Source organism: Brienomyrus brachyistius, chromosome 1 (assembly GCF_023856365.1).
Source record: "Brienomyrus brachyistius isolate T26 chromosome 1, BBRACH_0.4, whole genome shotgun sequence".
NCBI lineage: Eukaryota > Metazoa > Chordata > Actinopteri > Osteoglossiformes > Mormyridae > Brienomyrus > Brienomyrus brachyistius.
The window spans coordinates 45,588,429-45,612,627 of NC_064533.1; the positions used below are offsets into that span (position 1 = coordinate 45,588,429).

At 38.6% G+C, this 24,199-nt stretch overlaps 1 protein-coding gene across 3 annotated transcripts in view; it reads right to left on the minus strand.

The window, feature by feature from the left end:
- LOC125744603 (dachshund homolog 1-like) overlaps positions 1 to 24,199 on the minus strand; it is a 111,595-nt gene that overhangs the window by 9,419 nt on the left and 77,977 nt on the right. For all 3 annotated transcript variants that reach the window (XM_049016596.1, XM_049016613.1, XM_049016602.1), the window contains 6 exons: positions 22,198 to 22,370; positions 21,669 to 21,804; positions 21,190 to 21,324; positions 2,660 to 2,805; positions 1,226 to 1,373; positions 52 to 195 (listed from right to left, as the gene is read on the minus strand). In XM_049016596.1, the coding sequence (XP_048872553.1) occupies positions 52 to 195; positions 1,226 to 1,373; positions 2,660 to 2,805; positions 21,190 to 21,324; positions 21,669 to 21,804; positions 22,198 to 22,370 (882 nt within the window). The remainder of the gene's footprint in view (positions 1 to 51; positions 196 to 1,225; positions 1,374 to 2,659; positions 2,806 to 21,189; positions 21,325 to 21,668; positions 21,805 to 22,197; positions 22,371 to 24,199) is intronic.

The following is a 24,199-nucleotide window of genomic DNA, read 5'->3' on the forward strand; positions in this document are numbered from 1 at the left end:
AGCATTATAAATGAAAGCTTTCATGTGAATTGAAACAGACTGAAGACAAACCATTAAGCGTTCGGAGACTTTCTGTGGACGGCGTCTGCTTCAGTGTTTGTTCGGCCTGCTCCCGCCGTTTCGATTCATACTCTAGTGCCTCCTGCAGCTTCCTTTTGGCTTTCTTCTCCTTCTTTAACCTCTTCTGGATAATTGCTAAGGAAAAAAGAAAGCAGTATGTTGGACAAAACGTAATTTAAACAGCATTAGACTCTTATCGTCGTAGCTTACGTAACGTAACATTCCTTTTCTCAATCAGTTTGTTCCGCTGCATTTTAAGTGATCAGATCTTTACACCAGCTTCAATATAAAAATAATACAGTGGTAACTACCATTAAAAATTTACCATGAACATTTGTAAAATAAACTAGCTTCCACTTATAAAGTTGGATAATCGTATAAAGGCCTTTACAAATCATGCATGCCCAGTTTTTTAATCTAGACAAAGATCCTCTTGCATTTCCAAATAGGTCCCTGTTGACCCACAAAGGCTGAGGTCAACCAGTTTATCGCCCTTTATGAAGGAAAAAGGGGTGCAGTATAACCCAGATTAACCCAGGCTTGCGTACCACTGCGCAAAAGATATTTCTTTTTCCATACCTATATATTACGCAGGAAATTACTAGAGGCACTTAGTGAAAATATTCCCAATTATAAAGACACTTTTGAGAAATTGGCTTATTAATGCTATTTGATTAATTATATACTTCAGATGCATGGAATATGGGGATATGAAGTTACATTTTGCAATTCTTATTTATAAAAGTTAATAAATCATTTGTGCTGATATCTTAATATGTACTTATAATTATAACTGTGAGCCTGAAAAACTGGTCTTTCAAAGGCAGAGAATAAAGCTAAATTCATAACTGCAAGCTATGGCATTATATAAAAACAGGCCGTTTAAATTTGTAATTCAAATAGTTTAATTTGTAATAAGTACATTTATTATGTATCTGATTATTGTGCTGATTTTTTATTGCCCTGTATAATATGTTCCAGAGAGATATACCGGCTATAGACTAATTTACGTTTCCTTTCTTTTTAAATGTTATTTTTCTGATGCATACACTAGGAAGTTGTTTTCCTGCAGAGCTGGACTTCAGCATCCTGCGCACTCATGTTCTGATTAAATCTGATGAGTCTGGAGGGCAGGACGTGGCAGCCTTCTTGCATAGACGGGTACCTCTGTTTTTCTGTTCCATCGCCAACTGCTTCTCCAGTGTCTCCCTCAGTTCCCTCTCACGGAAGAGCTCCATCTTCAACTCGGTCTTCTCCAGCTGCACCTGCTTCTCTTGTGCCCGGGCGTTGTCGATGGCAACCTTCAGGAGGCCCTGCAGACGTTTTTAATCAGGACAGGGAGTACTACAGATAAATAAAGCAAGGCCTCATAGCAAGCTATTACTGCTCACCATATCATTTGCGTGTAATGAAAAAGACAACAGGCACAGTTTAATGAGGGCAGGGCGCAATGGAAGAGAATGGTAGGGAATGTTAATTCATCATCTCACAGTGGTTGCATGGGGCACTTGTAATATATTTATAAACAGTAGATGAAAGATAACATGGACAGAAGAATTTGAAGAACTTACAAGCAAAACATTTTCTTTGAAATAAAACTTATTTTAAGTATTAAATATATAATAATATGTTGCTGCAGTGAAACTATTTACAAAGAGACAGGTAATTATGAGAATAGCTTCTTTGGTCACAGAGAATAAAAACTATGACCCATCATAATTGTTTATTAAAGATTTATTACAGTGAATAAATTGTTATAAAAGCACTACAAAGAGAAATATGTTTTACATGATTAAATGCTACATTCTGTGACCAAATCGAAACAATTAGTCCTAACCCACATGCAATTGGACCAAATGAATTAGGCTATATCTTATTAATTGTTCATTTTCTTGACCCCATTTTAACTGAAGTTGCCTTATCTCAATTTTCTGCTTGGTTTGCTTTTGTTGACTTGTGCTAGGACGTTCCATAAAAATGCACCCAGCGATCATTAAAACAGATGACTTACTCACACGGGGGAGTATATATCCCACAAGGCTATGCGACGTCTCCAGTGAGAGACCACAGCATTGTGATGTTCGTATCATAAATAGAAGTGGCTAGGAAAGCCCAGAACTGGCAGGATATTCGCGGCTTTACTGCAGGTTAACGCCTTCGTTGTTGACTACAATTTGTCTTTTGCTGACACTTTCTTTTTCTGTTGCATTTGCTGCTTCACCTGTCATTCCATCTCTCCATCTGTCATTGCCTGGTCATTGACCTCTATGATGAAACACACCATCTTTGTTCTTTACTTGTTGCCACTAACGTTTCGCTAAAGCACTCCATAATGGACAGTAATTGAATAATACTCCTTGTCTATTTTGTGTTTGTCAACACACACAAAAAAGAACCGCTCCCCCTCCCCAGGTCCATGGAAACTGTTAAACATTGTAGCCATGATTCCATAAAAAGCAAACAGACCATTATGCAGCGAACCACAGATGCATCATTCAGAGGTGACATCTGTTCCTGCATGTACTCAACACACGAACACACCTCACATGGAAGCGTGGCTTGCAGAGGAACAGCGGGAGGGATTGACATGGAAGCACACCTGTATGTTTGTCAGTAGGGTCTCTATTGACGAGAGGCCATCGGGAAAGAGAAACGGTGAGGGAAACCCAGGAGGGAGGGTCTGTCCGCCCAGGGGCAGCCTCTCGTAGCCGTCCCTCGCTGTAGGGGTGCAGAGCGGAGTCTCATCTGGACAAAGATACAAAGAGCAACAATGAGAAGATCAACAATGACAATACCAAACAGCACACAGTCATAAAGAGTCTTTGGTGACATTCTACTTGAGGGGGCACAAAAAAATGCAGCAGTACTTAATGCATTAATTAACCAGTGCATGAATATAAGTTATGTACTGATACCATATTGGTTCATCAGTAATTAATCATGCAGTTCATGTATTTCATGCAGGAATTATGTTAGTTGTTCTTGAGTAGTGACTGAGTAAGTTATTTGTACCCACCCAAGTAAAGTGTGAACTAGTCTTTTGACAAAAAATGGTGGCAGCTTATGGAGATGTCCTGCTATACGACATATAAGCAAACTGAATTTCTACAATGAAGATAAGATAAGATAAGATAAGATAAGATAAGATAAGATAAGATAAGATAAGATAAGATAAGAAAAAACTTTATTTATCCCGAGGGAAATTCTTTTGTCCTTTACATGCTCAGTGCAACAATAGGAGTAAAGGTAAGGTGAAGAAAATAATAGTGCAAAATAGCTATGAGTGCTATGAGTGCAATGAAGCACCATGTATCTGAATAAATTAACTACTTCTAAAAGTCTCTGCTAAGCAACTATAACAATGCAAGTGCAAAATTTGTGTTTTTCCATATAAACAATATACGTGTAAAACGTTTTAAATGGAATTTAAACACCATAAAACTAAGGCTTTACTAAGGTGAAATCTGTATTTGTGCTGTATATTATTTTGTTGAGTTCGTGTGTGAAAAGTAGGCCAAAAATGATCAACAGCTCATCTCTTCCCAGTTCTGCAGGCATCTAGATCGTTGATGCTATACAGTAGCAAGGCTTTCATCACGGCTCGAATCATCCGATCACATCAACACACCAACTAATAAAACCTCGGCACTCGCAATTTTGCATTAGTATGTCCAGTATATCTTCCCCCTGCCAAAAAGGTTGTCCACAGTAGATGCTTGTAGCTTTTGCTCACCCCACCCAATCCATATGCCGTGTTTGTTTGCTCTTCTTCATCCAGACGCCTGTGGCAGGCTGACACTAGTGAGGGTCCTGGCTCTTCAACAAAGGCCATATGGCACAGCGCGGTGAGTCCTCGTTTACCTCGTTTCAATATTGCAACTGCTCCCCTGGGACTGTGGCCAAACTGTTTTGGGCAATCATATTTTAATCTAAAGACAACGCTGGCTCATGGAAACCATACTCGGCATCTCTGGTGTAAGCTAAGAGATCAGCACAAATTATTTTTACCATTTGCGATGACTCCTATCCCTGTTTGCGTAATAATAACACAAATAGCATTTTTTTTTTTTGGTCAATCAGCAAATTCAGGCATAAGCAGGCAGATCAACTACGCATTACTTACTTATTTATTTTTAAATCAAAACAAAAAACTACATGAATCAATTTTTCCATCCATCCATGTTCAAACCACTTATTCTAGTCAGGATCATGCAGCAGTCTGAAGACTATCCGAAGCAGAACATTGCACAAGGCTAGGAGACACCCTGGACAGGATATAAATTAGTTTTAAATTATTTTTATTTTTTCAGAGTATTCTTAATAATATGAAATAATATACTATGAACGGCAAGTTAAAATACTGTGTTTTAGTCCATTTCTTCAATATTTTTCCTTTACAGTGACACACAGAACATGCCACCTGGTGGTGCTGAATAAACAGCTTTACATTTCTATCATTTTATCTCAAGTGCATCAAGTTTCAAAGCACAGCTCAATCTCCGGGGCAGACATGGCTTAAAGCCCATCCGTAACACGATTAACGCACACGTCTTTGAAGGGATATGGAAATATCACCCGGATACTATGCTCCTATACAGCAGCTTCTGCACAGGGTAACTGCAATACATTACTGCTAAAGCGAAGGACAGCACTGCAGTCAGTGACTGCTGAACTCACGAGGCTTTTCTGGCAAATTCTGCACAAAAAAAATCCGCTGTCAATCTCTATGCCAGCTGTCTGTTGCTACAACTGCAATAATATATGCTTCTGGTGGAAAGGGATTGTCAGAACAAATAAACATTGTAAAAATGATAAATAATGCTCTATGACATACTAGTTATAAAATACACAAATACAAACACACGCATGCATATTCCTACCATTATGGTTCTGTGGGAATCCTAATCCTAACTATGACAACCCTAACCCCTACCCAGGCCTAACTTTAACTATAAGTAACCAAACATATGTATGTATAGAGATTTTGTATAGATTTGTACTTCAGGTTATCCTTGTGGGGACCGAAAAAAATGGTCCCCACAATGTCAAAATAACAGGTTTTATCATATCACGGGGACGTTTGGTCCCCACAATGTAACATATACCTACCCCCCCCCCCCCCCCACACACACACACACAAACATATATATATGTATGTGTGTGGGTGTGTCTGTGTTAGTGTATATACATATAATATATATATTTTTGATGAACTTCAGATACAATAAACCGGTACCATGACTATAACACTATAAAACCCCTGTGAAACAATCCATAGAAAAATGGCTTAGGTTACCCTAAGTGAAATCTTCAGTTAAATTGACCCTTTTAAGGTAATGCCTTCCAGTTCATCATCGATATTATGATATATTTTCCACTCTATTGCACCTTGAATCTGCCTGCATTCTTAATGGCTAAGAGGTGGAACAGGCTCTTATAATCTCTAAGCATTGTGTGCGAGAGCTGAATGCTGGCTGCTGTCTGACCCAGGGTGCTGGGCTACACTCTTTAATAACATCCCCCTGTCCACAGAGACTAAATTCCATTATGCCTCTTCCTGGGCTCGGTGAAGGGTTAAACAAAATCATAAAGAATACAAATTGCACATTCACCATTTAACAGATGTCACCGCAGTTCAAGATTTAGAATTCAAAGGAGCCGGGGCCCAACCTCAAAGGTCCGGTTCCTTTGTGAACCCATTGGCGATTGTCAAATTCGTGATGACATCATACACCATCCATCATTCCTGTGAGGGCTGCAGGAGCCATCTGCTACGCAGGCTATCATAACTCTGCGCACACTTACGGGAAAGCTCTGCGAGGTGACATTATCTTTAAGCTGTCACACCGAGGTGCCACTTAAGCCCTAAATAAACAGCATTTTTGAAGGCCATTTTGTCAGGTACAAATTGATAGCAGAAGGAAGAACTCAGAAAGACACGCCATTTAATACATTTTCTTAAAAAAATATCTCATGGAGAATGATAAATTCTCCCGGGTCACGTACGCAGAACGATTGTGTTTGTTTTAAATTAAGACGGAGTTGATTTTCCTAAATGTGCAATAACACAGTTGCCTTTGCATTCACTCCGCTTCTCCTTTAAATGTTATTGAGAATTGAAAAGTCTCCAAGCGAAATCTTAATTGCACACCGTCCTACACAATATGTGCAATCCAGTCTCATGCAGCATTTATGTCTGTTTACACAGTGGTCTAAATTATACACAAATAAAAGACAAGTCAGGCAGTCCCTCTCGTCCCATCAATTTTCACTAATGGTTGCCAAGTCTTGGTAACAGCTGGTCTTACATTAATTAGTTTAAAGTATTTATTTCATCCATCTCCAGAGCAGATTGAGGAAAAACATTAGAGATTATCTACAGCATCTGCAAATGCCCTGGAAACAGGAACTAACCAACAGTTGAATATTAGGCAACTGCTATTAGAGTTTTGCGATTTCTGGATTTGATGGAGGTGAGTATGTGCAGTAGTGATCCTGTGAGAGCAGCAGGTCTAGTTGACTCAAGATGATTAATTAAGATAACACAACATGTTGAGTTTTTGCTCCATTAAATTGCACCAGATAGACAGGAAAGGAGCCATGATGTTATGCTAAAAAGCAACAATTCCAGCTTCTGAAATGTAATACTTTGTTATCAGCTTCTACCTTGTTATTTAATTTGCGCTGTAGAACAGAGAAACACGGCAAATTACACGCGCACATACGGAAGCGTATATAAATACATACTGCTTAAAGCTATATACATATTAAAGTCTTTCATCTTTCATCAAGCAACACATTAGTCATTCATATATTAAACACAGTAAACAACAATCTGATCTTGTAATAATGGAACATAGCATTCAGCAATCACTCTTTAGGTAAAATATACTGGTATATTTGTAAAGTTAGTTAGTCATACAGTAGCAGTCGAGTTGAAGCACTGAAACTGCAATGGTGCAAATCGCTGACAAATCCCTGTATTTCATGCTAAGATCAGCATGGCAAACAGCTATTGTTATGCACTGTATCAGTCCATATTTCATGTGACTGTGCTTTACACTTCGCAAATGCATGTGACACACAGCAATGGCTATCTGTGGTAAAAGTTGAATATCATTAAATAATAGCAGAAAAAGGGTGAAATATTTCAAATGAACAAAAATAGGCCTAGGAAAATAAATAAGCAAATAAATACCATCCATCCATCCATCCATCCATCCATCCATCCATCCATCCATCCATCCATCCATCCATCCATCCATCCATCCATCCATCCATCCATCCATCCATCCATCCATCCATCCATCCATCCATCGGGGAAATCCAATTTCCAAACACTTCTCCAGAATAGTACTGCAGGAACATACATTTTAAGGAATAGACAAAGCAACAGCTGATGGCCGCAGAAAACATAAAGCGCAGATTCTCCCAGATAAATGCTGCAAGCTGGCAGGGAATAATATGTGGTCCTGGCCTCATTGTACAGCGCTTTGAGGTGCTTGACTAAAATGTGTTATGTAAATGCATGACTCTCATTATCAAGAGCATCGTTTATTTTTGAGTAATATTTCAAAGTTGAAAGTTGGTCCAGCCTTTTTCTACGTGACCTGCTCCTGCTACTTTTCATAACTACACCAGGAATCTGTTGGCACCAGGAGAAAAAAAATCCTGCAGATTGTTGTGTTAGGTTGTGCATTGCATCCTTTACTTTGCTTTGACAATGATCATGAATGGCTGGTTTAATACAAGGCTGATGTAAACTCAGCAGGGTACCTTTTCTAAACAGGATGCCGGATCACAGATTTGTTGATGATTAAAAACATTCATGTGAATTACAATCTGTCATATGGGTTTGAAACAGAGCAATGGTTTCCTCTCACTGCACCGAGTGAGAGATTTAACGTGCTGAAATAAAAATGTCATACTGATACCAAGAGCAAAAAAGCAATTAAATGAACGACATGTAAGATCTGACATAATGGTGCACATTAATAAAAAAAAATCTAGTACCCTCAAAATTTGGCTGTGCAACTTCACAATAAATTTGCATTTTTGACAATATTTAATTTATACAAAAGCTGTTTCAGAGTGACCTTCTTTGACTGCTGAATGGACTCTCAACACTAGAGTGAATTTAGGCATTTTCTCACAATTGGTCCAGAATCATTGACTTCAGCTTAATTATAATGACAGACACTGAAGTGATGGAGCCAGTGGAACTCAATGCCCCGTTTCTAGGTGATGCTCCTCCATGGGGGCCGTCAGCAGCAGATGTGACAGCCCCTTGTGTTACACTGAGAAATACTTATGAAATCCTTTCAGGTCACCTGTGCCGCAGACAACATTTCACGCGCAACTGTTTTACCAGATAAGAGGAGGCACAAATAAAAATAGGACACCATAAATACAATGTGTTCAGAATGAAATGCCATAATTTAAAATAATGCCCCACCCCCACCCCCCCACTGCTTCTTCAGTCCTTGACAGTGTACTGGCTGTGATAAATCGCTTTTCCAGTTAATTTTCTCTGTCCTTATTACGTGTTGTGCTGCTAAAACAAGGGGTTCAGACATGATTTGACAACAAACTATGGATAGACAAAATCACACGAATCACACAGCCTACACATTATTAAATTTGTTTGGTATGATGGTTTCGGCTACAATACAGACAGAAAATCAACAACCAGAGACAACCAAAATAAAAAATAAAAAAAAAAAGGTCTCAGACCGACTGGAATTGCTGACATGTTGTGTTAAACAAACCGCTAATGAAAGAGCAGTAATTAAGTTTCAGAAAGTTTTATGACAGGAGCACTTTTTGTTATAAAGTGGAAAAAAGACAAAGAGTAAAAATTCTTCCAATAAATAACTGCAATTGACCTTGTCTGCTCAGAATATGCCATATGTTTCCAGTTCCCGTGTTTGAATCTCGGTCCCAGAGGAGCTTTCGGCTGATTCCGTGTTTGAAGGCGCCAGAGCTGTAGGATAGAGGTGCCTCCTGTAGTCCTTCAGCACACAGTCAGCCAGGACTCCCGACAGAACGAGAGCCTCTCGACAGAAAGGAAGGAAGGGAAACAGGGCAGCGCTCGGGCAGTCGCTGTGATATATTGACAGGTGGAGCCTCTGCCCTTGTGAATCTTGTGTTTCTCCCAGCAGGTGAATTGAACGTTGAAACCTGGAGGATGTCAGTTTAACTCTCGGCAAAGTGGGCCGGCCCTCGCGGCAGACAATTAAATTTCGTTCGACCTGCCGCTTCGCCGAAGACGACGCTGGCTTCAAACGCGGCACTTTCGACCTTTCCGAGCCCTGGCAGAACGCCACGGTGCGTGGCTCATATTTGTCTGTAAGAAGATCCATAACTTAGGAATTAAAAGATAATCATCTCTACGCCGAAGCGTTCCAAGCGTTATTCTCTGCTCGGCGCTTATTTATAAATGACGTGATTGTTTAAATTCAATTTCCTAAGAGTGCATTTCAGACGCACCCATTAAATGTATGGCAATAGTATTATTTAAAACGCAATTTTGACACGTATGGCAATATCATTAACTACAACACTGTGTATGTTTGAGGGGCTGGCCGGGATTCACGAGGGTTGCCAGGGAAAGATTTATAATTCCTCTTTGCGAAGGACATTGGGTAATGATTTCTATTTCAAAACTCTGTTATAGCCTATAATGAGTAATATAATGTGAATATAATATGAAGCAGGAGAACAAACATGTTATGGACACTGCACAGATAGTTGTCCAACTCAAAGTCAAATGTTTAAGCGGCTTTGGCCCAGAACAAGGGCTACCTTATCTTTATTTAAAAAAAAAAAAAAAACGTAAAAAAAAGTGGTTTTATTTTTTTCTCCCCTAATGTTCCTTACATTTAGAGATTAAATCGCTTGCTGCACAAACCCATTTGCGGCGAGGAGAGAAGGTGAGATGGATAATCGGAATAGCCACTGGTCCGAGTTTCCCCCCAAACGCTTTCAAAAACATCACTGTGCACAGGCATAAAATTAGCACCAGGGACCTTAAAAAGCTGACATTTAGCATGACTTTTTGGAGAGCGACATGCTCATATTTTCTAGTGGGATATCATTAAATTTCAACTGCCCTGTGGCAGGGCCTCCACATTAATAACCGGTTCAGTGTGTCACAGCACACTTGTGAAATGCTGTAATGATTCTTTTGCTTTGCTCTAATAAAGTGAAACGTGTTCTCAAGTACAGGAGGGCTTGCAGATATCTGAGCAGGACAGGGGAAGCAAAGAGTACGGTGGGTTTGGGACGTGTTTATGCACGGCCTGTTCATGCAGGCATTTACACATAGAAACCAATGACACTGACCGCTTAGTACAGCACCATATTATACAAATCACTAACACATCAAAGTACATAGTAAACACATTTTTACAGTTGTATTTAATAGTGATGCACAGCCAAATGAAATAAGGAAGGCTGAAAATTTAAATGAAATTAAAGTATGTTACACTGACTGCTTATTAAGAAGTTCGGCTTTAGTGAGATATCTGCATTTGGATTTACAATCATTTAAAATAATATTACATAAAAAAAACCATAAAGACAGACACTGATACTATTTAGTTAATCCTTCCTGTATCTTAGTTTCGTTCAAATAAAGCACTGAAAGACACTTGAATGGACAACAATAAGCCAATTCTCCTGAATGACGTGCTTACTGACAATTTTGTGCGCAGAATGCCACTTGCACCTTGCATTCAAGGACAAGATACCTTGCATTTCTAAATCGCCCGTGTCATCTTTATTGCATAAAGGTCAGAATGTTCATTTGTTGAAAGTCAGTGTTTCCCTCTCCTCCAATGTAATAAATGCAGAGTGCATGTCATTACTGCTCCACTGAGGTTTAGAGGATTGTGTGACTGGCTGTGATGACTACATAAAACACATCTTTTGTTTCCCAATGTAGCCACTTTGAAACACCCTAAAAGTGAACCTTGCAAAAAATATGGGTCTGGTATTTAGTATTCATTAAATACGCCACATACCCATTTACTGAAATTTATATCCAAACACATACAGAACAGAAAGAGAGGACAGAGACATACACAGATATGTAGCGTGTTTTATATTTATAAGCTAATGCTTCCTGTTGGATGGTCAGACATATGAATATTGGTTTACAATCCTATAGGGACTCAGTACCCTTCTGTTGACTGAATTACAAAATTATAAACCATGTATTCAACAAAAAAGGGTGAATATAAAATACGTATATTACTTATAAACGTATATTACGTATAAAACAGCAAGCTTATAAGCCCTGGGTGACTTCTGCCTTACAGCCTGTTGGTGCAAATCCATTCACACCTAGTTCATAGCAATAAATATGCTTAAGGGTTTTTAACCGGGCGAAATGTTAAATCTGTGGAAATCTGTTTTGATAACATTATTCATAACACCAGCTTTGCGCTGCTAGAATTAATAACACTCCATTTACAGATGGAAGAAAGCCGGCCTGTTTTTTTCCAGTTAAAGAGATTAATTTTTTAACACCTAATTGACAAGCCGGGGTTAACGAGGATTCTGTCGGCTGCCGCAAAGTCAAGGTGAACGAAACGTGAACAGAAGGTTTTGCACATCAGAGAGAAGGTAACTGCGGGGAGAGTCTTCATCAAGAAGTGCTGCAGTCTCCACCCATGTTCCGTTTTATTAGCTATGATTTACTTCATAGCTAAAGAATATAAAAGACTATGTGCCACATTAAAATTAGACCGGACTGGAAATTGAATGGTTTGACTCACATTGTCCTCAAACTAGGTACAGGTTTGCTGCATTACTTGAATAGGCCAATGCATATATTTAAGTGATACTGCTTAAACCACTAGAAAATCTGAAAAGCACCATACAAACCAATCAGCGCACGAACCTGAGGAAAAAGATCTACAATTTTTTATCAAAAGCTTAGTGATGTATCAGTATTAAACCAACGCCTACAACACACATATGGCCCTTAGCAAAGCACTTCAGGATTTGAAACAAGCTTGCATTCTGGAGGCTGTTGGTTCAAGTCCTAGCAGATGCCCCCCTTAAGAAAGGTACTAATTTCATTGTTACGCTACATATCCATTCATATTCACAGTTTTTTTTTTAGCAGATGTTTTGGTCCAAAACGATATAGAGCTACATAAATGGGCAAAATTGTAAAACATCAGCTGAGCAATTAAATAATTAGCTGCAATCAGGATATGGCCTTACAGCAATAGTAGTATTTGCACACAAACAAATTTATACAATCAGGTCCTACAATAATGCAACTACTTAACGGGCATGTTAATAAAAAAATAAACAAAGAAACACATATAAATGCAGAAAGAGTCACCCTTTAGTGACACCCAACTGGGCAAATTGCCATTTTATTTATTATTTTGCATACTGAATTCCAAATTACCTTCGTAGTGCTTTATGTCACAAAAACATACAGCAAAATATGTTCCAAGCAATGTGCACACGTAGAAGGGCAGATGTTCAACATTCTACAAGATTCCGTAATTTTAAGAGCTAATTAAAAATTTAAATGGCAATACAAATGATTTAATACAGTCTACTGCAGTTAATGCTGTTAACTCATGGCTGCAACCAAATGAGAATTTCTTTATATTTTGGTACAGCATCAATATATTTGAAACACAGTGCCTACTCATTGCTGTCTCCTCACCTGCAGCAGCTCAGCTCACCTTTAGGAAATAGAGTCTTAATGGTACTTTAGCAGTACAAGATCTTTGAAGTAGGGGGAGGAGATAGAACATACTCAGAAAAGAGTTTTGAACTGCTTTACCAGAAAACAAAAATGAATGGAAAATTGGCATATCTATAAACAAACAAACAAGCAAATGAGTTTTCATGGATAAATGATCATAACCTTAATAGATAATAACCATAAAGATATTCAAAATCTCTTGCTTAGGGCGTATTCAGCATAACATATCAAAAATTAATCTATGGTACAATAGGAATTCTCTTATAACAGGCATTTAAAGAGAAGTCATGGACAGTACTTTCAGCTCATCCAAAGGTGTTCAACATGTCTATTTTAGGACAAGTTTTTTTGTGAGCTCAGCATAATTCACACCTAAAAATGAGAAAGAAAAGCCTAACACAATCTTAACACCTATTTTCTGGAAATATGGATAGTGAAAAATGTTTGTGATTGTCACCAATCTGTTTAACGGTTATTGTTGTAATTATAATTCCAGACTGATAATAACGGTGTGTTTTAACACTTACTTTGCAATACATAAATAGTTTGCTATTGCAGTTTTGCAATATTAGTGGAAACTTACATAACCTATTGACCTCAAAGTTAAATAAAATAATTGATCATGCTGCTGATTAGGACAATTCAATATATTTCCATACATAAATTATTCCCTTTCGGAATAGATTATCTGGAATACAGTGATGAGTTAAGCATATTTCACTGCCACTGAATTTCTGCAGGGGGTGGCATGGTGGTGCAGTGGTTAGCACTGTTGCCTCACACCTCTGGGACCCAGGTTCGAGTCTCCGCCTGGGTCACATGTGTGTGGAGTTTGCATGTTCTCCCCATGGTACAGGGTTTCCTCCGGGTACTCCGGTTTCCACCCACAGTCCAAAAACATGCTGAGGCTAATTGGAGTTGCTAAATTGCCCGTAGGTGTGCATGTGTGAGTGAATGGTGTGTCAGTGTGCCCTGCGATGGGCTGGCCCCCCATCCTAGGTTGTTCCCTACATCGTGCCCATTGCTTCCGCAATAGGTTCCAGACCCCCCACAATCCAGTAGGATAAGCGGTTTGGAAAATGGATGGATGGATTTCTACATCACCATGGATGCATGAACGCCAAAATGTGGCTTCTTGAAATAATGTATAACAGCCACAGTATAATTAACTAACAGGTTAAATAGTATGAATTTGATTATAACAATATAATCACTGACAAATTCAATTCATAATCTACAAGTAAATCATTATTATAATATAGAACTTTTAAAGCAAATCCCAGTGAAATCTCACTGGCAGTATGCTTAGTGTTTAGAGAATTTACAGAGAATTTACAGAGAGTCATATCAATAGAAAAGACTTGCGAGTCTCACAACACAATGCTAAAGCAATACATTTAGTGTGCCTACTTTCCTTTCCATTTGCTGTAAAACTTGACATATATCTTAAAGACAAATTCATATTACTCTTTGCACCTTTCAAACATTTTAATTTTCAAGCAGGAAAGAAATTAACCCTGGTGTTATTCACATTAGTGTAGAGGTGAAAGTGAGGATATTAAAATCAAGACAATTCTAGGGGAAAATACACAGACACACATGCACGCACACACACACACACACACACACACGCACAGACAGGTTTGTAACTATATCTTTGTGGGGACTCTCCATTCATTTCTATGGGGAAAACTCTAATCCCAACCTGACGACCTTAACCCCCACCCAGCCCTAACCTTAACCATAAGTAACCAAACAAAATCCGAGACTTTTGGCATTGTTACTTTTTTGATTGCATTCAAAGATCTTTGTGGGGACCCGAAAAATGGCCCCCACAACATAAAAGAACAGGTTTTTATCATATTATGGGGGACAATGTAATATAAACCTAATACATACACACACACACACACACACACAAAGAGATTACTGTGCAAGTAACAGGTGGCAGTCACAGAAAATGATGTTTAAATGGTCTCAGTGTAGTGCTTCAGAACCTCCCCAAACGTTACCCCAGTGCAGCAAGCATCCAATACACCCACGTATATTATAACTGGACCACTACCCCACCTTGTCTGGCTAATCTATACCCCATGGAGTTAACAAATCAAGTTAATTAATTAACTGAGCTGGTGGAGAAATTTTACGAATACATTTAATGGCTGAGGTACCCCATGAGAAAGGTTTGGAAACCAAAGAGGAGTTTATCTAGCTGTCCAAAGATATCAGTAACTTTCTGGAGAACAGCCAAAATTCTGGTTTATTGTTTCTTCTATTACTGTTAATCTACATTATAACATGTTATAATGTCTTTTTGTCTTTAATGTCCTGAGCAAATATACAGTTACCACCAAGATAAACAGCCATAAACATTTAGTTTGACTGCCTAAGACTTTAAAAGTATTTTAAAAAAATGTTGGGGGGGGGGGGGGGGGGGTCAGAAGGCAGAAGGTTGCCGGTTCGAATCCCTGAGTCAGCAGAGCAATCCCACCACTGGGCCCTTGAGCAAGGCCCTTAACCCCAATTACTCCAGGGACTGGCTGACCGAACTGCCTCCTCTACGCCAGTTTCATGAGGTGGCCTCCTGGGATGCTGTTCCAGCTGTCCTGAAGGAGGTCCCACATATATGCTGAGCTCTCATTGGCTCCTTTTCCTTCATTCTCCGGTCAAATTTGTCTACAAGCATTTGCTACTGCTTAGGTCAGGTAGGCGGGACATATGAGGTAACGCACTACCGCGCTCCTTTATTTACATACATGCATACATAGTTAGATGCTTCTATTTGGGGTGTAACAGTTTTCCCACGGTTCGGTATGTGCCATCGCTATTGGTCCGCAATAATGGTACAGTTTCCATATCTTTATATTTAAGAAGAAAATAAAAATACATCACCCTTTAATTAAACAATGAACTCTTTATATTTCCATATAACAACTCTCCATTCAGAAAACTGCAGCATGACCAACTACAGTAGGCTTAGTTTATGTCTCTACTGTATAAAAACTAGGATAGAAAAACATTGACATTACAGGTGCTTCTTAACTTACATAGCCTGTAGTTGGATGTCTAAGACATTTAGTACGGACAGTGTACCTAGTATGTACAGTACCTGTACAGGCAATATTAAATACATTTTTGGAAGGAAATGTTTCAAATACCAAATCTTATCTATGAAGAAAAATAATTTTATTTGACGAAAACATATAAGGAGTTAAACGTATCACTGTTAAACAACGACCGCATGCAATCGCAGCACTGTAAGTGCAGACAGACAGATAGTAAATATTACGAACTCCACAACAGAAGAGGGCGCAGAATGTTTGTGGAGCAGCAGACCCACATAACGGGGGCAAAAGATTGTATTGTGGTGGGTAGTCGAGTCATTTTAATAAAGAAGATGCTCTTTTGAAATGAAATACTGTAACAGCCACTATCGGTTTAACATTAGCAGAAGCACAAGGAAACTAACAGTTTACATGACACTCACAGTTACACGCTAATGAAACGCACACATTCCACGGCGAATGTTAGTTACAATATTTACAATTAACAAATACACATATTAATTTGCACCAATTCAAGATAAGTGTGGTACAAAGCATGCTGTTAACTAACCCCACAGCGTCGTATTATGTCAGCCAGTTGTCGATAGTGTGTGCGGTCAGCACTCACACAACGTCATATTGCTGAAACAACGTTGATTACGTTTGAAGTATGGGGCTACCTTTAGCCAGAAGGCGGATAATTTACGCTGCCTGCTGTTGTATATTGACATTTAAATTCTAGACCTGGAAAATACTATAATATTCATGCTTTAATATGTATAGGAAATTGACAAGCATGTTATAATACCACGGTTCATGCGTATTGAACTATCGGGAGCGTACCGGACGATTTGAATAATAAAATACCGTATAATAGGGGTGCACCGTTACATCCCTAATATGTACGTCACGTCCATGGCAGGTACCAACACTGCACTGTGCAGCATATCAGCCCATCCACCAAAAATACCATCGAAACATTCCACCCAACAGGCTGGTGGATAACATTCGCCTCTTCTCAAAACAGGAATTCATCGAGCCTAGACAGCGAACACTGAAAGACATCTTTAGGAGCAACAGTGCATCGCTGTAAAAATAAAAACGCATTCAGCGATGTTGCTGTTTATCAAACTGCATTTGCTAATTCATCAGGGTCTTAGTACTTGATAAATATGTGAGAAGATAGCAGAGGCTCACAGTCAGGACCTTCAGTGATACCCAACAAACCAGGGGGGGGGGCAGCTTATATCAGATCTGATACATTATTTAAGGAATATCATATTTATGTGATACAAATCTGTTACATTTTGATGACAAGGAATGTTGCAGTGCCCTATAGCAGTTTTCTCAAACACATGAAAAAAGGCAAGTGTTTTCTGGAGAGGTAAGATTCACCTTCACCAAAGAATGATAATACATAATTAAATTTACTCCCCGAACACCAGAAACACTTAGCTGACCACAGCATATTTAACCCTCTTTCAGAGCCCTTACATCTTGGCAGGAGAAATCATTCTGTCACATTCAAGGCATTTCAAAGATTAAAAAGAACCTCTCACTTTTCAACATTCCTAAAAGCATCCTTTTTGTAAAATGTGATTAGGGCTTGGCAATGTCAGACACTAGAACATTCATGAAGCCGAAATCTAAATGAATTCTGCTGTCCAGGAGCCTCACATCATCAGCAATATTTGTTACACAGATCCTGGATTTGATTCTTCTAAAAACAGAAATTTTGCATGTTTTAATTAGACCTTTCCCAAATCCATCCTTCATTAAAACATACTCTTTCATACTCATGTTTCTTTCAGAGTATGTTTTGAGCTGTTGAAAGACATATATTACCCATAATACTAAAAATTCTCTATTGAATCGCTCTCAGCAGAAAAGATTAAAGACTATTATTTTAACATTAGAGTAAAAAAAAGTTACCATGTGACATTTCACTTGTGTTTGATCAGTGTTCAGCCTTTTCTCTGTTCAGCCTTTTTCTTTTCTTGTGAACTGTCAGAAAATGTAACAAAGCTACATACCCAATGCTTCAAAAGCTACATCAGAGAATGTTCTAGACAAGTCACACGGTATAAGCTTAGTGACACCCATAATTCATTGGTTTCATTTGGTCATTTACTTTTTAAAGCAGATCCTTCTTTCTAAGGCCTTTTATTGCATGCATATAGCTTTTTACACATTTGTTGTCCGTTCAGCTATCCTGGGGTTTATTAAAAAAAAAAAGTAATTCTCTAAAAATGCCAAGAAGGAAGTGCACTTAGTCGCTACACTGTTGGTACCCTGAACACAATGCTTAATCACAGTAAAAGCAAATCAATGAAGACACGCAACGTCGGTGAACTGACCACAGCGTGTGCCTCGCGATTGACTGGCATCCCATCCAGGGTGTCTCCTGCTTTGTGACCTGTGTTTCCTGGAATCGGCTCCAGGGTCACCACAATCCTGTACTAGTGCTTTCAGAAAATAATGGATGGATGCAGGGATGGAAGGTAACAGCACTGTTTTGCAATGCCCAGTCCTTTTTCTTGTTTAAGATCTCTATTTGCAAAATTCAAAAACACTCTGCATATACAGGCAGAATCCGGGTTAAGAACATTCGACTTACAGACAACTCGTACTTATGAACAGACTGCTATAAAGCCTATTACGTTCAAATGTTGGCTTAACTGCAATGGTTCGTAATGAGAAATGCACGCAGAACTAGTGACGTCCATGAAAACATTATGTGGCTTCAGCGCTTCGTCACCTCAAGCTACAGTACAATATCTTGTGTAGTTATGTTTATTATTATTGTAGAAATATTGTTATGATTATGTAACACATTATTATTTTTCTGACTTACCTACAAATTCAACTCAATAACAGAAGTTACCAAAATGTACCTTATAACCTTATTTACCATTTCTAGGTATATTGGCGGTATAGGTGAAGCTGCCGATATGCTCCGTATGCCATCGTAATTGGACACACATGTTGCCCAATTCACAGCAGACCTTCCAGTTGACAGGTTCCCTCAATGACTGTGCTGCTTCCAGCCCCCTTCACTCACTTAACTGCTGTCCAGCCTTTGTGTACTTAAAAGAACCACCTCTGATTACTTATTGTGTCTTTGGTCTCCAGATATAGCATTTCGGGACAATCAATGTTTTATTGAACAGTCTAATCATGGTCTTTGAGTTAGAAAAGAGAGGACATATGGCTGAAGTGAAATTTGGCAATAACTAGGTATTGTGTATTACTATCACTGGTAAGAAAATTTTGTCCTAAATTGCAACAGAACTGTCTTCTTGTGCTCTGGGCTTATATAATTTGATTTTATGCATTCTCCATGTCATGGAAATGCTTAGTGTCAAAGGTCAATCCTTAGACATTAGTCTATGACAGGGTTTCTACCCTCTGCAAGCGTCGAGGGTCAGGAAGCAACTGCCATAACTCCTTAAATCACACAAAATAAAACGAAATTCAACACAAACTCACGGTTGATGCTAGTAAATGTGAAAACATAAATAATATAGTAACCGACGAAAGATATTTAATTGGTTGTATATCTCTGGTAACATAAAAAAACAGACCAAAGGTGGGCCATATGCTTACATAGCATAGTGCTACTCAAGTTAATACAAGACTTTGCCTTTGATCAAAAAAGAGAAAAAAATGAAAGTCAAGCAAAAAAGATCAAACTGCCCGGATCGCAGCTCTGAATAGCCAGTACGGCGGCATCGTTTCTGCTTTGCATGCTGTGATACGAACAACGCAAGACAATGTGTATTCACACTATCCACTACATTGAAAAGTATAATGCATAAAATTAATTTAATGCTCCGGCAAGACTATAAAGCTCAAACAAGTGGAGAAATATCATTAAACCATTGAAATGTAATATAATTTGTATAAACAAACTGATCCGATGAGCAACCCTAATTAAAATGGTTTGCATAAACAAAGGCAGAATTGTATGACCCTCTTTAACAATGGGACGCATTTATTTTATTAATCCAATGCCTCATGTATCATATCATTACAGTTCAATATATATATCATTAATTTTATTCCCTTCACTTAAGGCTTTTATTGGGATTACTTTGGTTATTAGCTGGTCTAATGTATTGGTTACCTCCAGATCTCACTGTACAATCTCTCTTATCTCGCTGCATAAACCTGTGCGTGTTATTCAAATTGCCTCATTTATTATGATAGCTTCCTCATGTAAATTGTGCTGACTGCTCGCCCTTGCACAGTCCTCATTAGACTAATGAAAACCTTCAAACTAAAAAAACTAAACAACCTGCCAAATAAAGGTCTGAGGTTATTATGAAAATTACAACTCTGGGAGCAGGGAGAAGCTCTGTTCATTAATTCATGCTCAGCAAATTGCTATCTAATTTAGTTGCACTCCTCTGCATTAATGGATTATTTTATAAAAATGTTTTCCAAAGCCTGAGACCTTTGGTGCACACATTGGAGAGCCCTGAATTCCAAACAGTCTGAGTGACATATTAGGTTGGTCTGATCTAAATGATAATGGCCATGGCTGAAAACACCTGAAAACGCAGCTTTTTATTTTTTTCACATTCTTGGAATATCATTGGTCAGTTCAACTCACGCACTTTTAAAGCAGCTGATTCGAACAAATCATTTTTGACATTTAAAAGGAGTCCAGGAGTATGTGTCTTTTGATGCTGAAATGTGCAAAGATGCATTCATTGTCTTGGTTTTGCTCTCACTCTGAATTCTTTTTATTGTAGTCCCCAGCTTAGAGGAGTTTTTGATCTAATGCAAAATATGATCTTTCTTTCTGGTATATGCATAGGCCCTTATGCTCTGGTGGGTACATTACACTGTACTTCACTCCCTTTAATAAAAAGTCGTGGCATTTTGTACCATTTAACCACTACATTTGAACCGTCCAAAATATGAACACAAGCGGGACATTTGGAAATGAACAAATTGTAAATACAACGAACAGTTTGTTTGGGGTTTGTGTAGATCTTCAGAAAGAAAACAAATCATTATGACGATTGGTTCACGGATAATAACTAGTTCTGCTTCCAATATAAACCACATTCATTTGTTTAATGTGAAATGCAACAAAGGTCATTACATCACTGTTCTACAGTTCACTTATAAAGGGGCCATTTTAAGGACACCTGGGCTTTTTTTGGAACAAAAATGACCAACATTTGAGCTTAATATCACCACTTAACATTTCATTTGCATTAGGAACAGATAGGGTCATTATGTTCATCTTGAATATCTTCTACCTTAACCGGAACTTGTATGAAAATTGCACAATTGATCTTGCGGACAATTAGAAAGTTAAAAAGAGGAGAAACTGACCTTTTTCAGTATGTATTCTTTTGGCTTCTTGCCCCATGTCATGAGTGGCAAGATCTCCCTCCTTTGGTCCTGGCAGTATGTTTGGAGACATTCCCAGAAGAGCCTGGTTCATTGAGAGTCCATTCTGGTGTATGGCTTTAGAGGAATACAAAAAATACATTGATACACTGAAAAAAATGGGCTCTTTTCTAGAGATCGTGGCTATTTATACCATTAAAAGTGAGAACTGAATCATTGGTAACCGGATAATTGTATTTCCCATTGAACTTTTTTCAATGGATAGAAATCACAGTACAACACCATACAAAACAGTTACAATAAGGCAAGTCTACAGCCATGGCAAAGTTCAAAAAGGGGGTGACTCATTTTCCTAAAAGGTTTTCTTTTTTTTTTTTTTTTGCTGCCTTTGTCCTAAAGGTGCTTCGGAAAATCCAGCAAAGCTTTTACACTTTTGAAAGGTCAGAAGAGGGAGGACTCACGAATTCGGTCTGACGAGCTCTCTGTGTGTGCTGGGGAGCTGGACACACTGCTGCTCCTGTGAGATGATGGATGACTTCCCGGCCTCCTCCCATCTTCCAGGGATGGTGCAGGAGAGGGACTGTCAGGCACCCGCTCCTGTCACGCAAGAAAAGATGCATGTTCTCCAGCAGCACCTGCCTCTGACACTACCCAAGATGATCACCATGTAATGCATTTATTTTTGTTTCTTTCGACAACAATATTTTTCCCCTCATTCTTTCGCAATAAACCCCACAAAATAACACAAATGTATTAGTGGAAAAAAAGGTTTAGGTTGATGTACTGACTGATGCACACAGGCTGACATGTCAGTAATATGCGCAGCACATACTAAACTTAGCTCTGTTACTAACTGCTACCTATAAAATTAAAGTGGAAAATAAACAACTAATGATAACATTATATGAGCTTGACTTAGCCGATGGTTATTTTGTACCTGAACTACTGTCTGGTGTGATCTGTACTGAACAGAATGTGGCATTTGGCTACCTTTATGACGGAAGTCACCATTCGCGACGGGACGCTCTGAACATGCGCGGCCGCAGCCATATTGGCAATGGTGCTGAGATGGTTCATCTGACTCATTGCCATGGTAACAGACGCTGGGGGCAGGCTAACAGGAATCAGGGGGTGGGGCATCATCATGAAGGGGAGCTCCAAACCTGTAACGGAATTGAAACAATTAGTCAGAAGAACAGAAGCTACAGGGAGATAAAAGCGTTTTCCACTGCAAAACTTCCAACAGATTTTAATGACTTATGTACTGTATATTAAAATGAAAGTTGATGTAAACTATTCAAACTATCAAAAAACCTCAACATGAAAATACTTACTAAAACAAAGAATATCACACAAATTGTTTATAATACCTGATAATAACGTGCACATATGTAAATAAATGTTTATAAATAAAAAATAAAAAATATATAATAAATAAAAAAAAGAGAATTGCAGACAGATCAGTCATGCTGATCGTTATTAATTTACATATTCAAATTTTGATGTATATATGAAAATAACCTAATCATAAAGTCATTAAAATGTAGATCAGCAAAATACATTGAACTGTGAAACAGAAATCTTGTCTGTAAACTCCAATAAACATGTTTTGTTGATCTTTTGATTCCAGTGTTAGGATTAGAGTTAATTTTGTGTCAGACAACACAGTAATTACAGAGAAGAACGTTTTATGAATAGACAATCTTTATAAATCTATATGAATGAGCAAAAAGAAGTCCCTTTTTCAAAGGACAGGCTGGTACTTTATGAATAAGGTCACTGCTAGTCGTCTGCCCCCACGGTGAAACTGCACTCTTGCTCTCTATCGACTTTGAACTTTAGGGATCAAAAGCGACCAAGAGCATCTTGGTGTTTGCCACTCGAATCCTCAAAAGGGAAACTTATTTTTTACTCCTGAAGTCGATGGAGCCCCTTTTGTTGATATTTTTGGCTGAAAGTAAACAGGAAAAAGCGCTGAGCAGAAAGCCAGAGAACAGTTCAACTCTGCCTTTCAACGGCATATCAGTAGACAGTGGGGAAGCGGATCTCAATTACGAAGCCTTTTACGTTTCAAAAAAATGTAGCACAAGCTACTTATCTTTGTCATTTTTCCCTTGGAAAAAAAAAAAAACACTGATTTCCATGAAAAAGATAGCATGCAAATTAACAGAGGAACAAATTCCAAAGCATAAAAAGGAAAGCAGATTAAAGGAGAAGATGCCAAGTAGCACCTTGTAATGGTGCCCATTGTAGAACAGAGATTTTGAATCAATTACAACTCGAGCGACTGGACTCAATTAAAAGCTTGTAGAGGAGCAGTGCGCCTTCTGAACACCTACGGCACCGCAAGGAGCGAATTGAGCGAGTCGTTCAGAATATATCTAGCATTCAAAGACACACAAAAGCCAGGCTGGCTGAAAACCAGCCTTTGACGGAGCAACACAAAGATTTTTTGAGCGCTTTATAGAAAAGCTGACATGGACACTCACAAATGCACACCGACAAACAGAATTTTTCAAATCTGAAATTGTCTTTATCATCTGTTAGCAGGTGCTACAGTTCTGCTGCCAAGAATATGCGCAAAGTCTATTCTTACTTTAGACGGACAAATGAAAGAAAAATACCTGTGGATTAATGTGATGCCATATTGCTGGCGCATAAACACAATGGCGTCGCGTTTGACGATTCAACAAAATGTTGATACTTGTACAAGCTGAATTTTAAAGCATCCTGCAAGTAATGTACTTTTCCAACTGAAAGGGGCCAAGTGTTTGTGCAAGATTGGTATAGGACCCATGTCATTGAGTGTGCAGATGGAGGGTCTATTACAAGCCCCTGAGATAATAGGTGTTTTGACCAGAATTGGCTACACTCCAAAATCATTCAAAGCTACTTTTCTGAGAATTGGTTTAGTGGTCTCCAGCGCCCATTTCTTTGTCTGTTTCTGAAGATCCTTTTAGAGCGAGTTTGTTATTATAATAACCAGTACTTC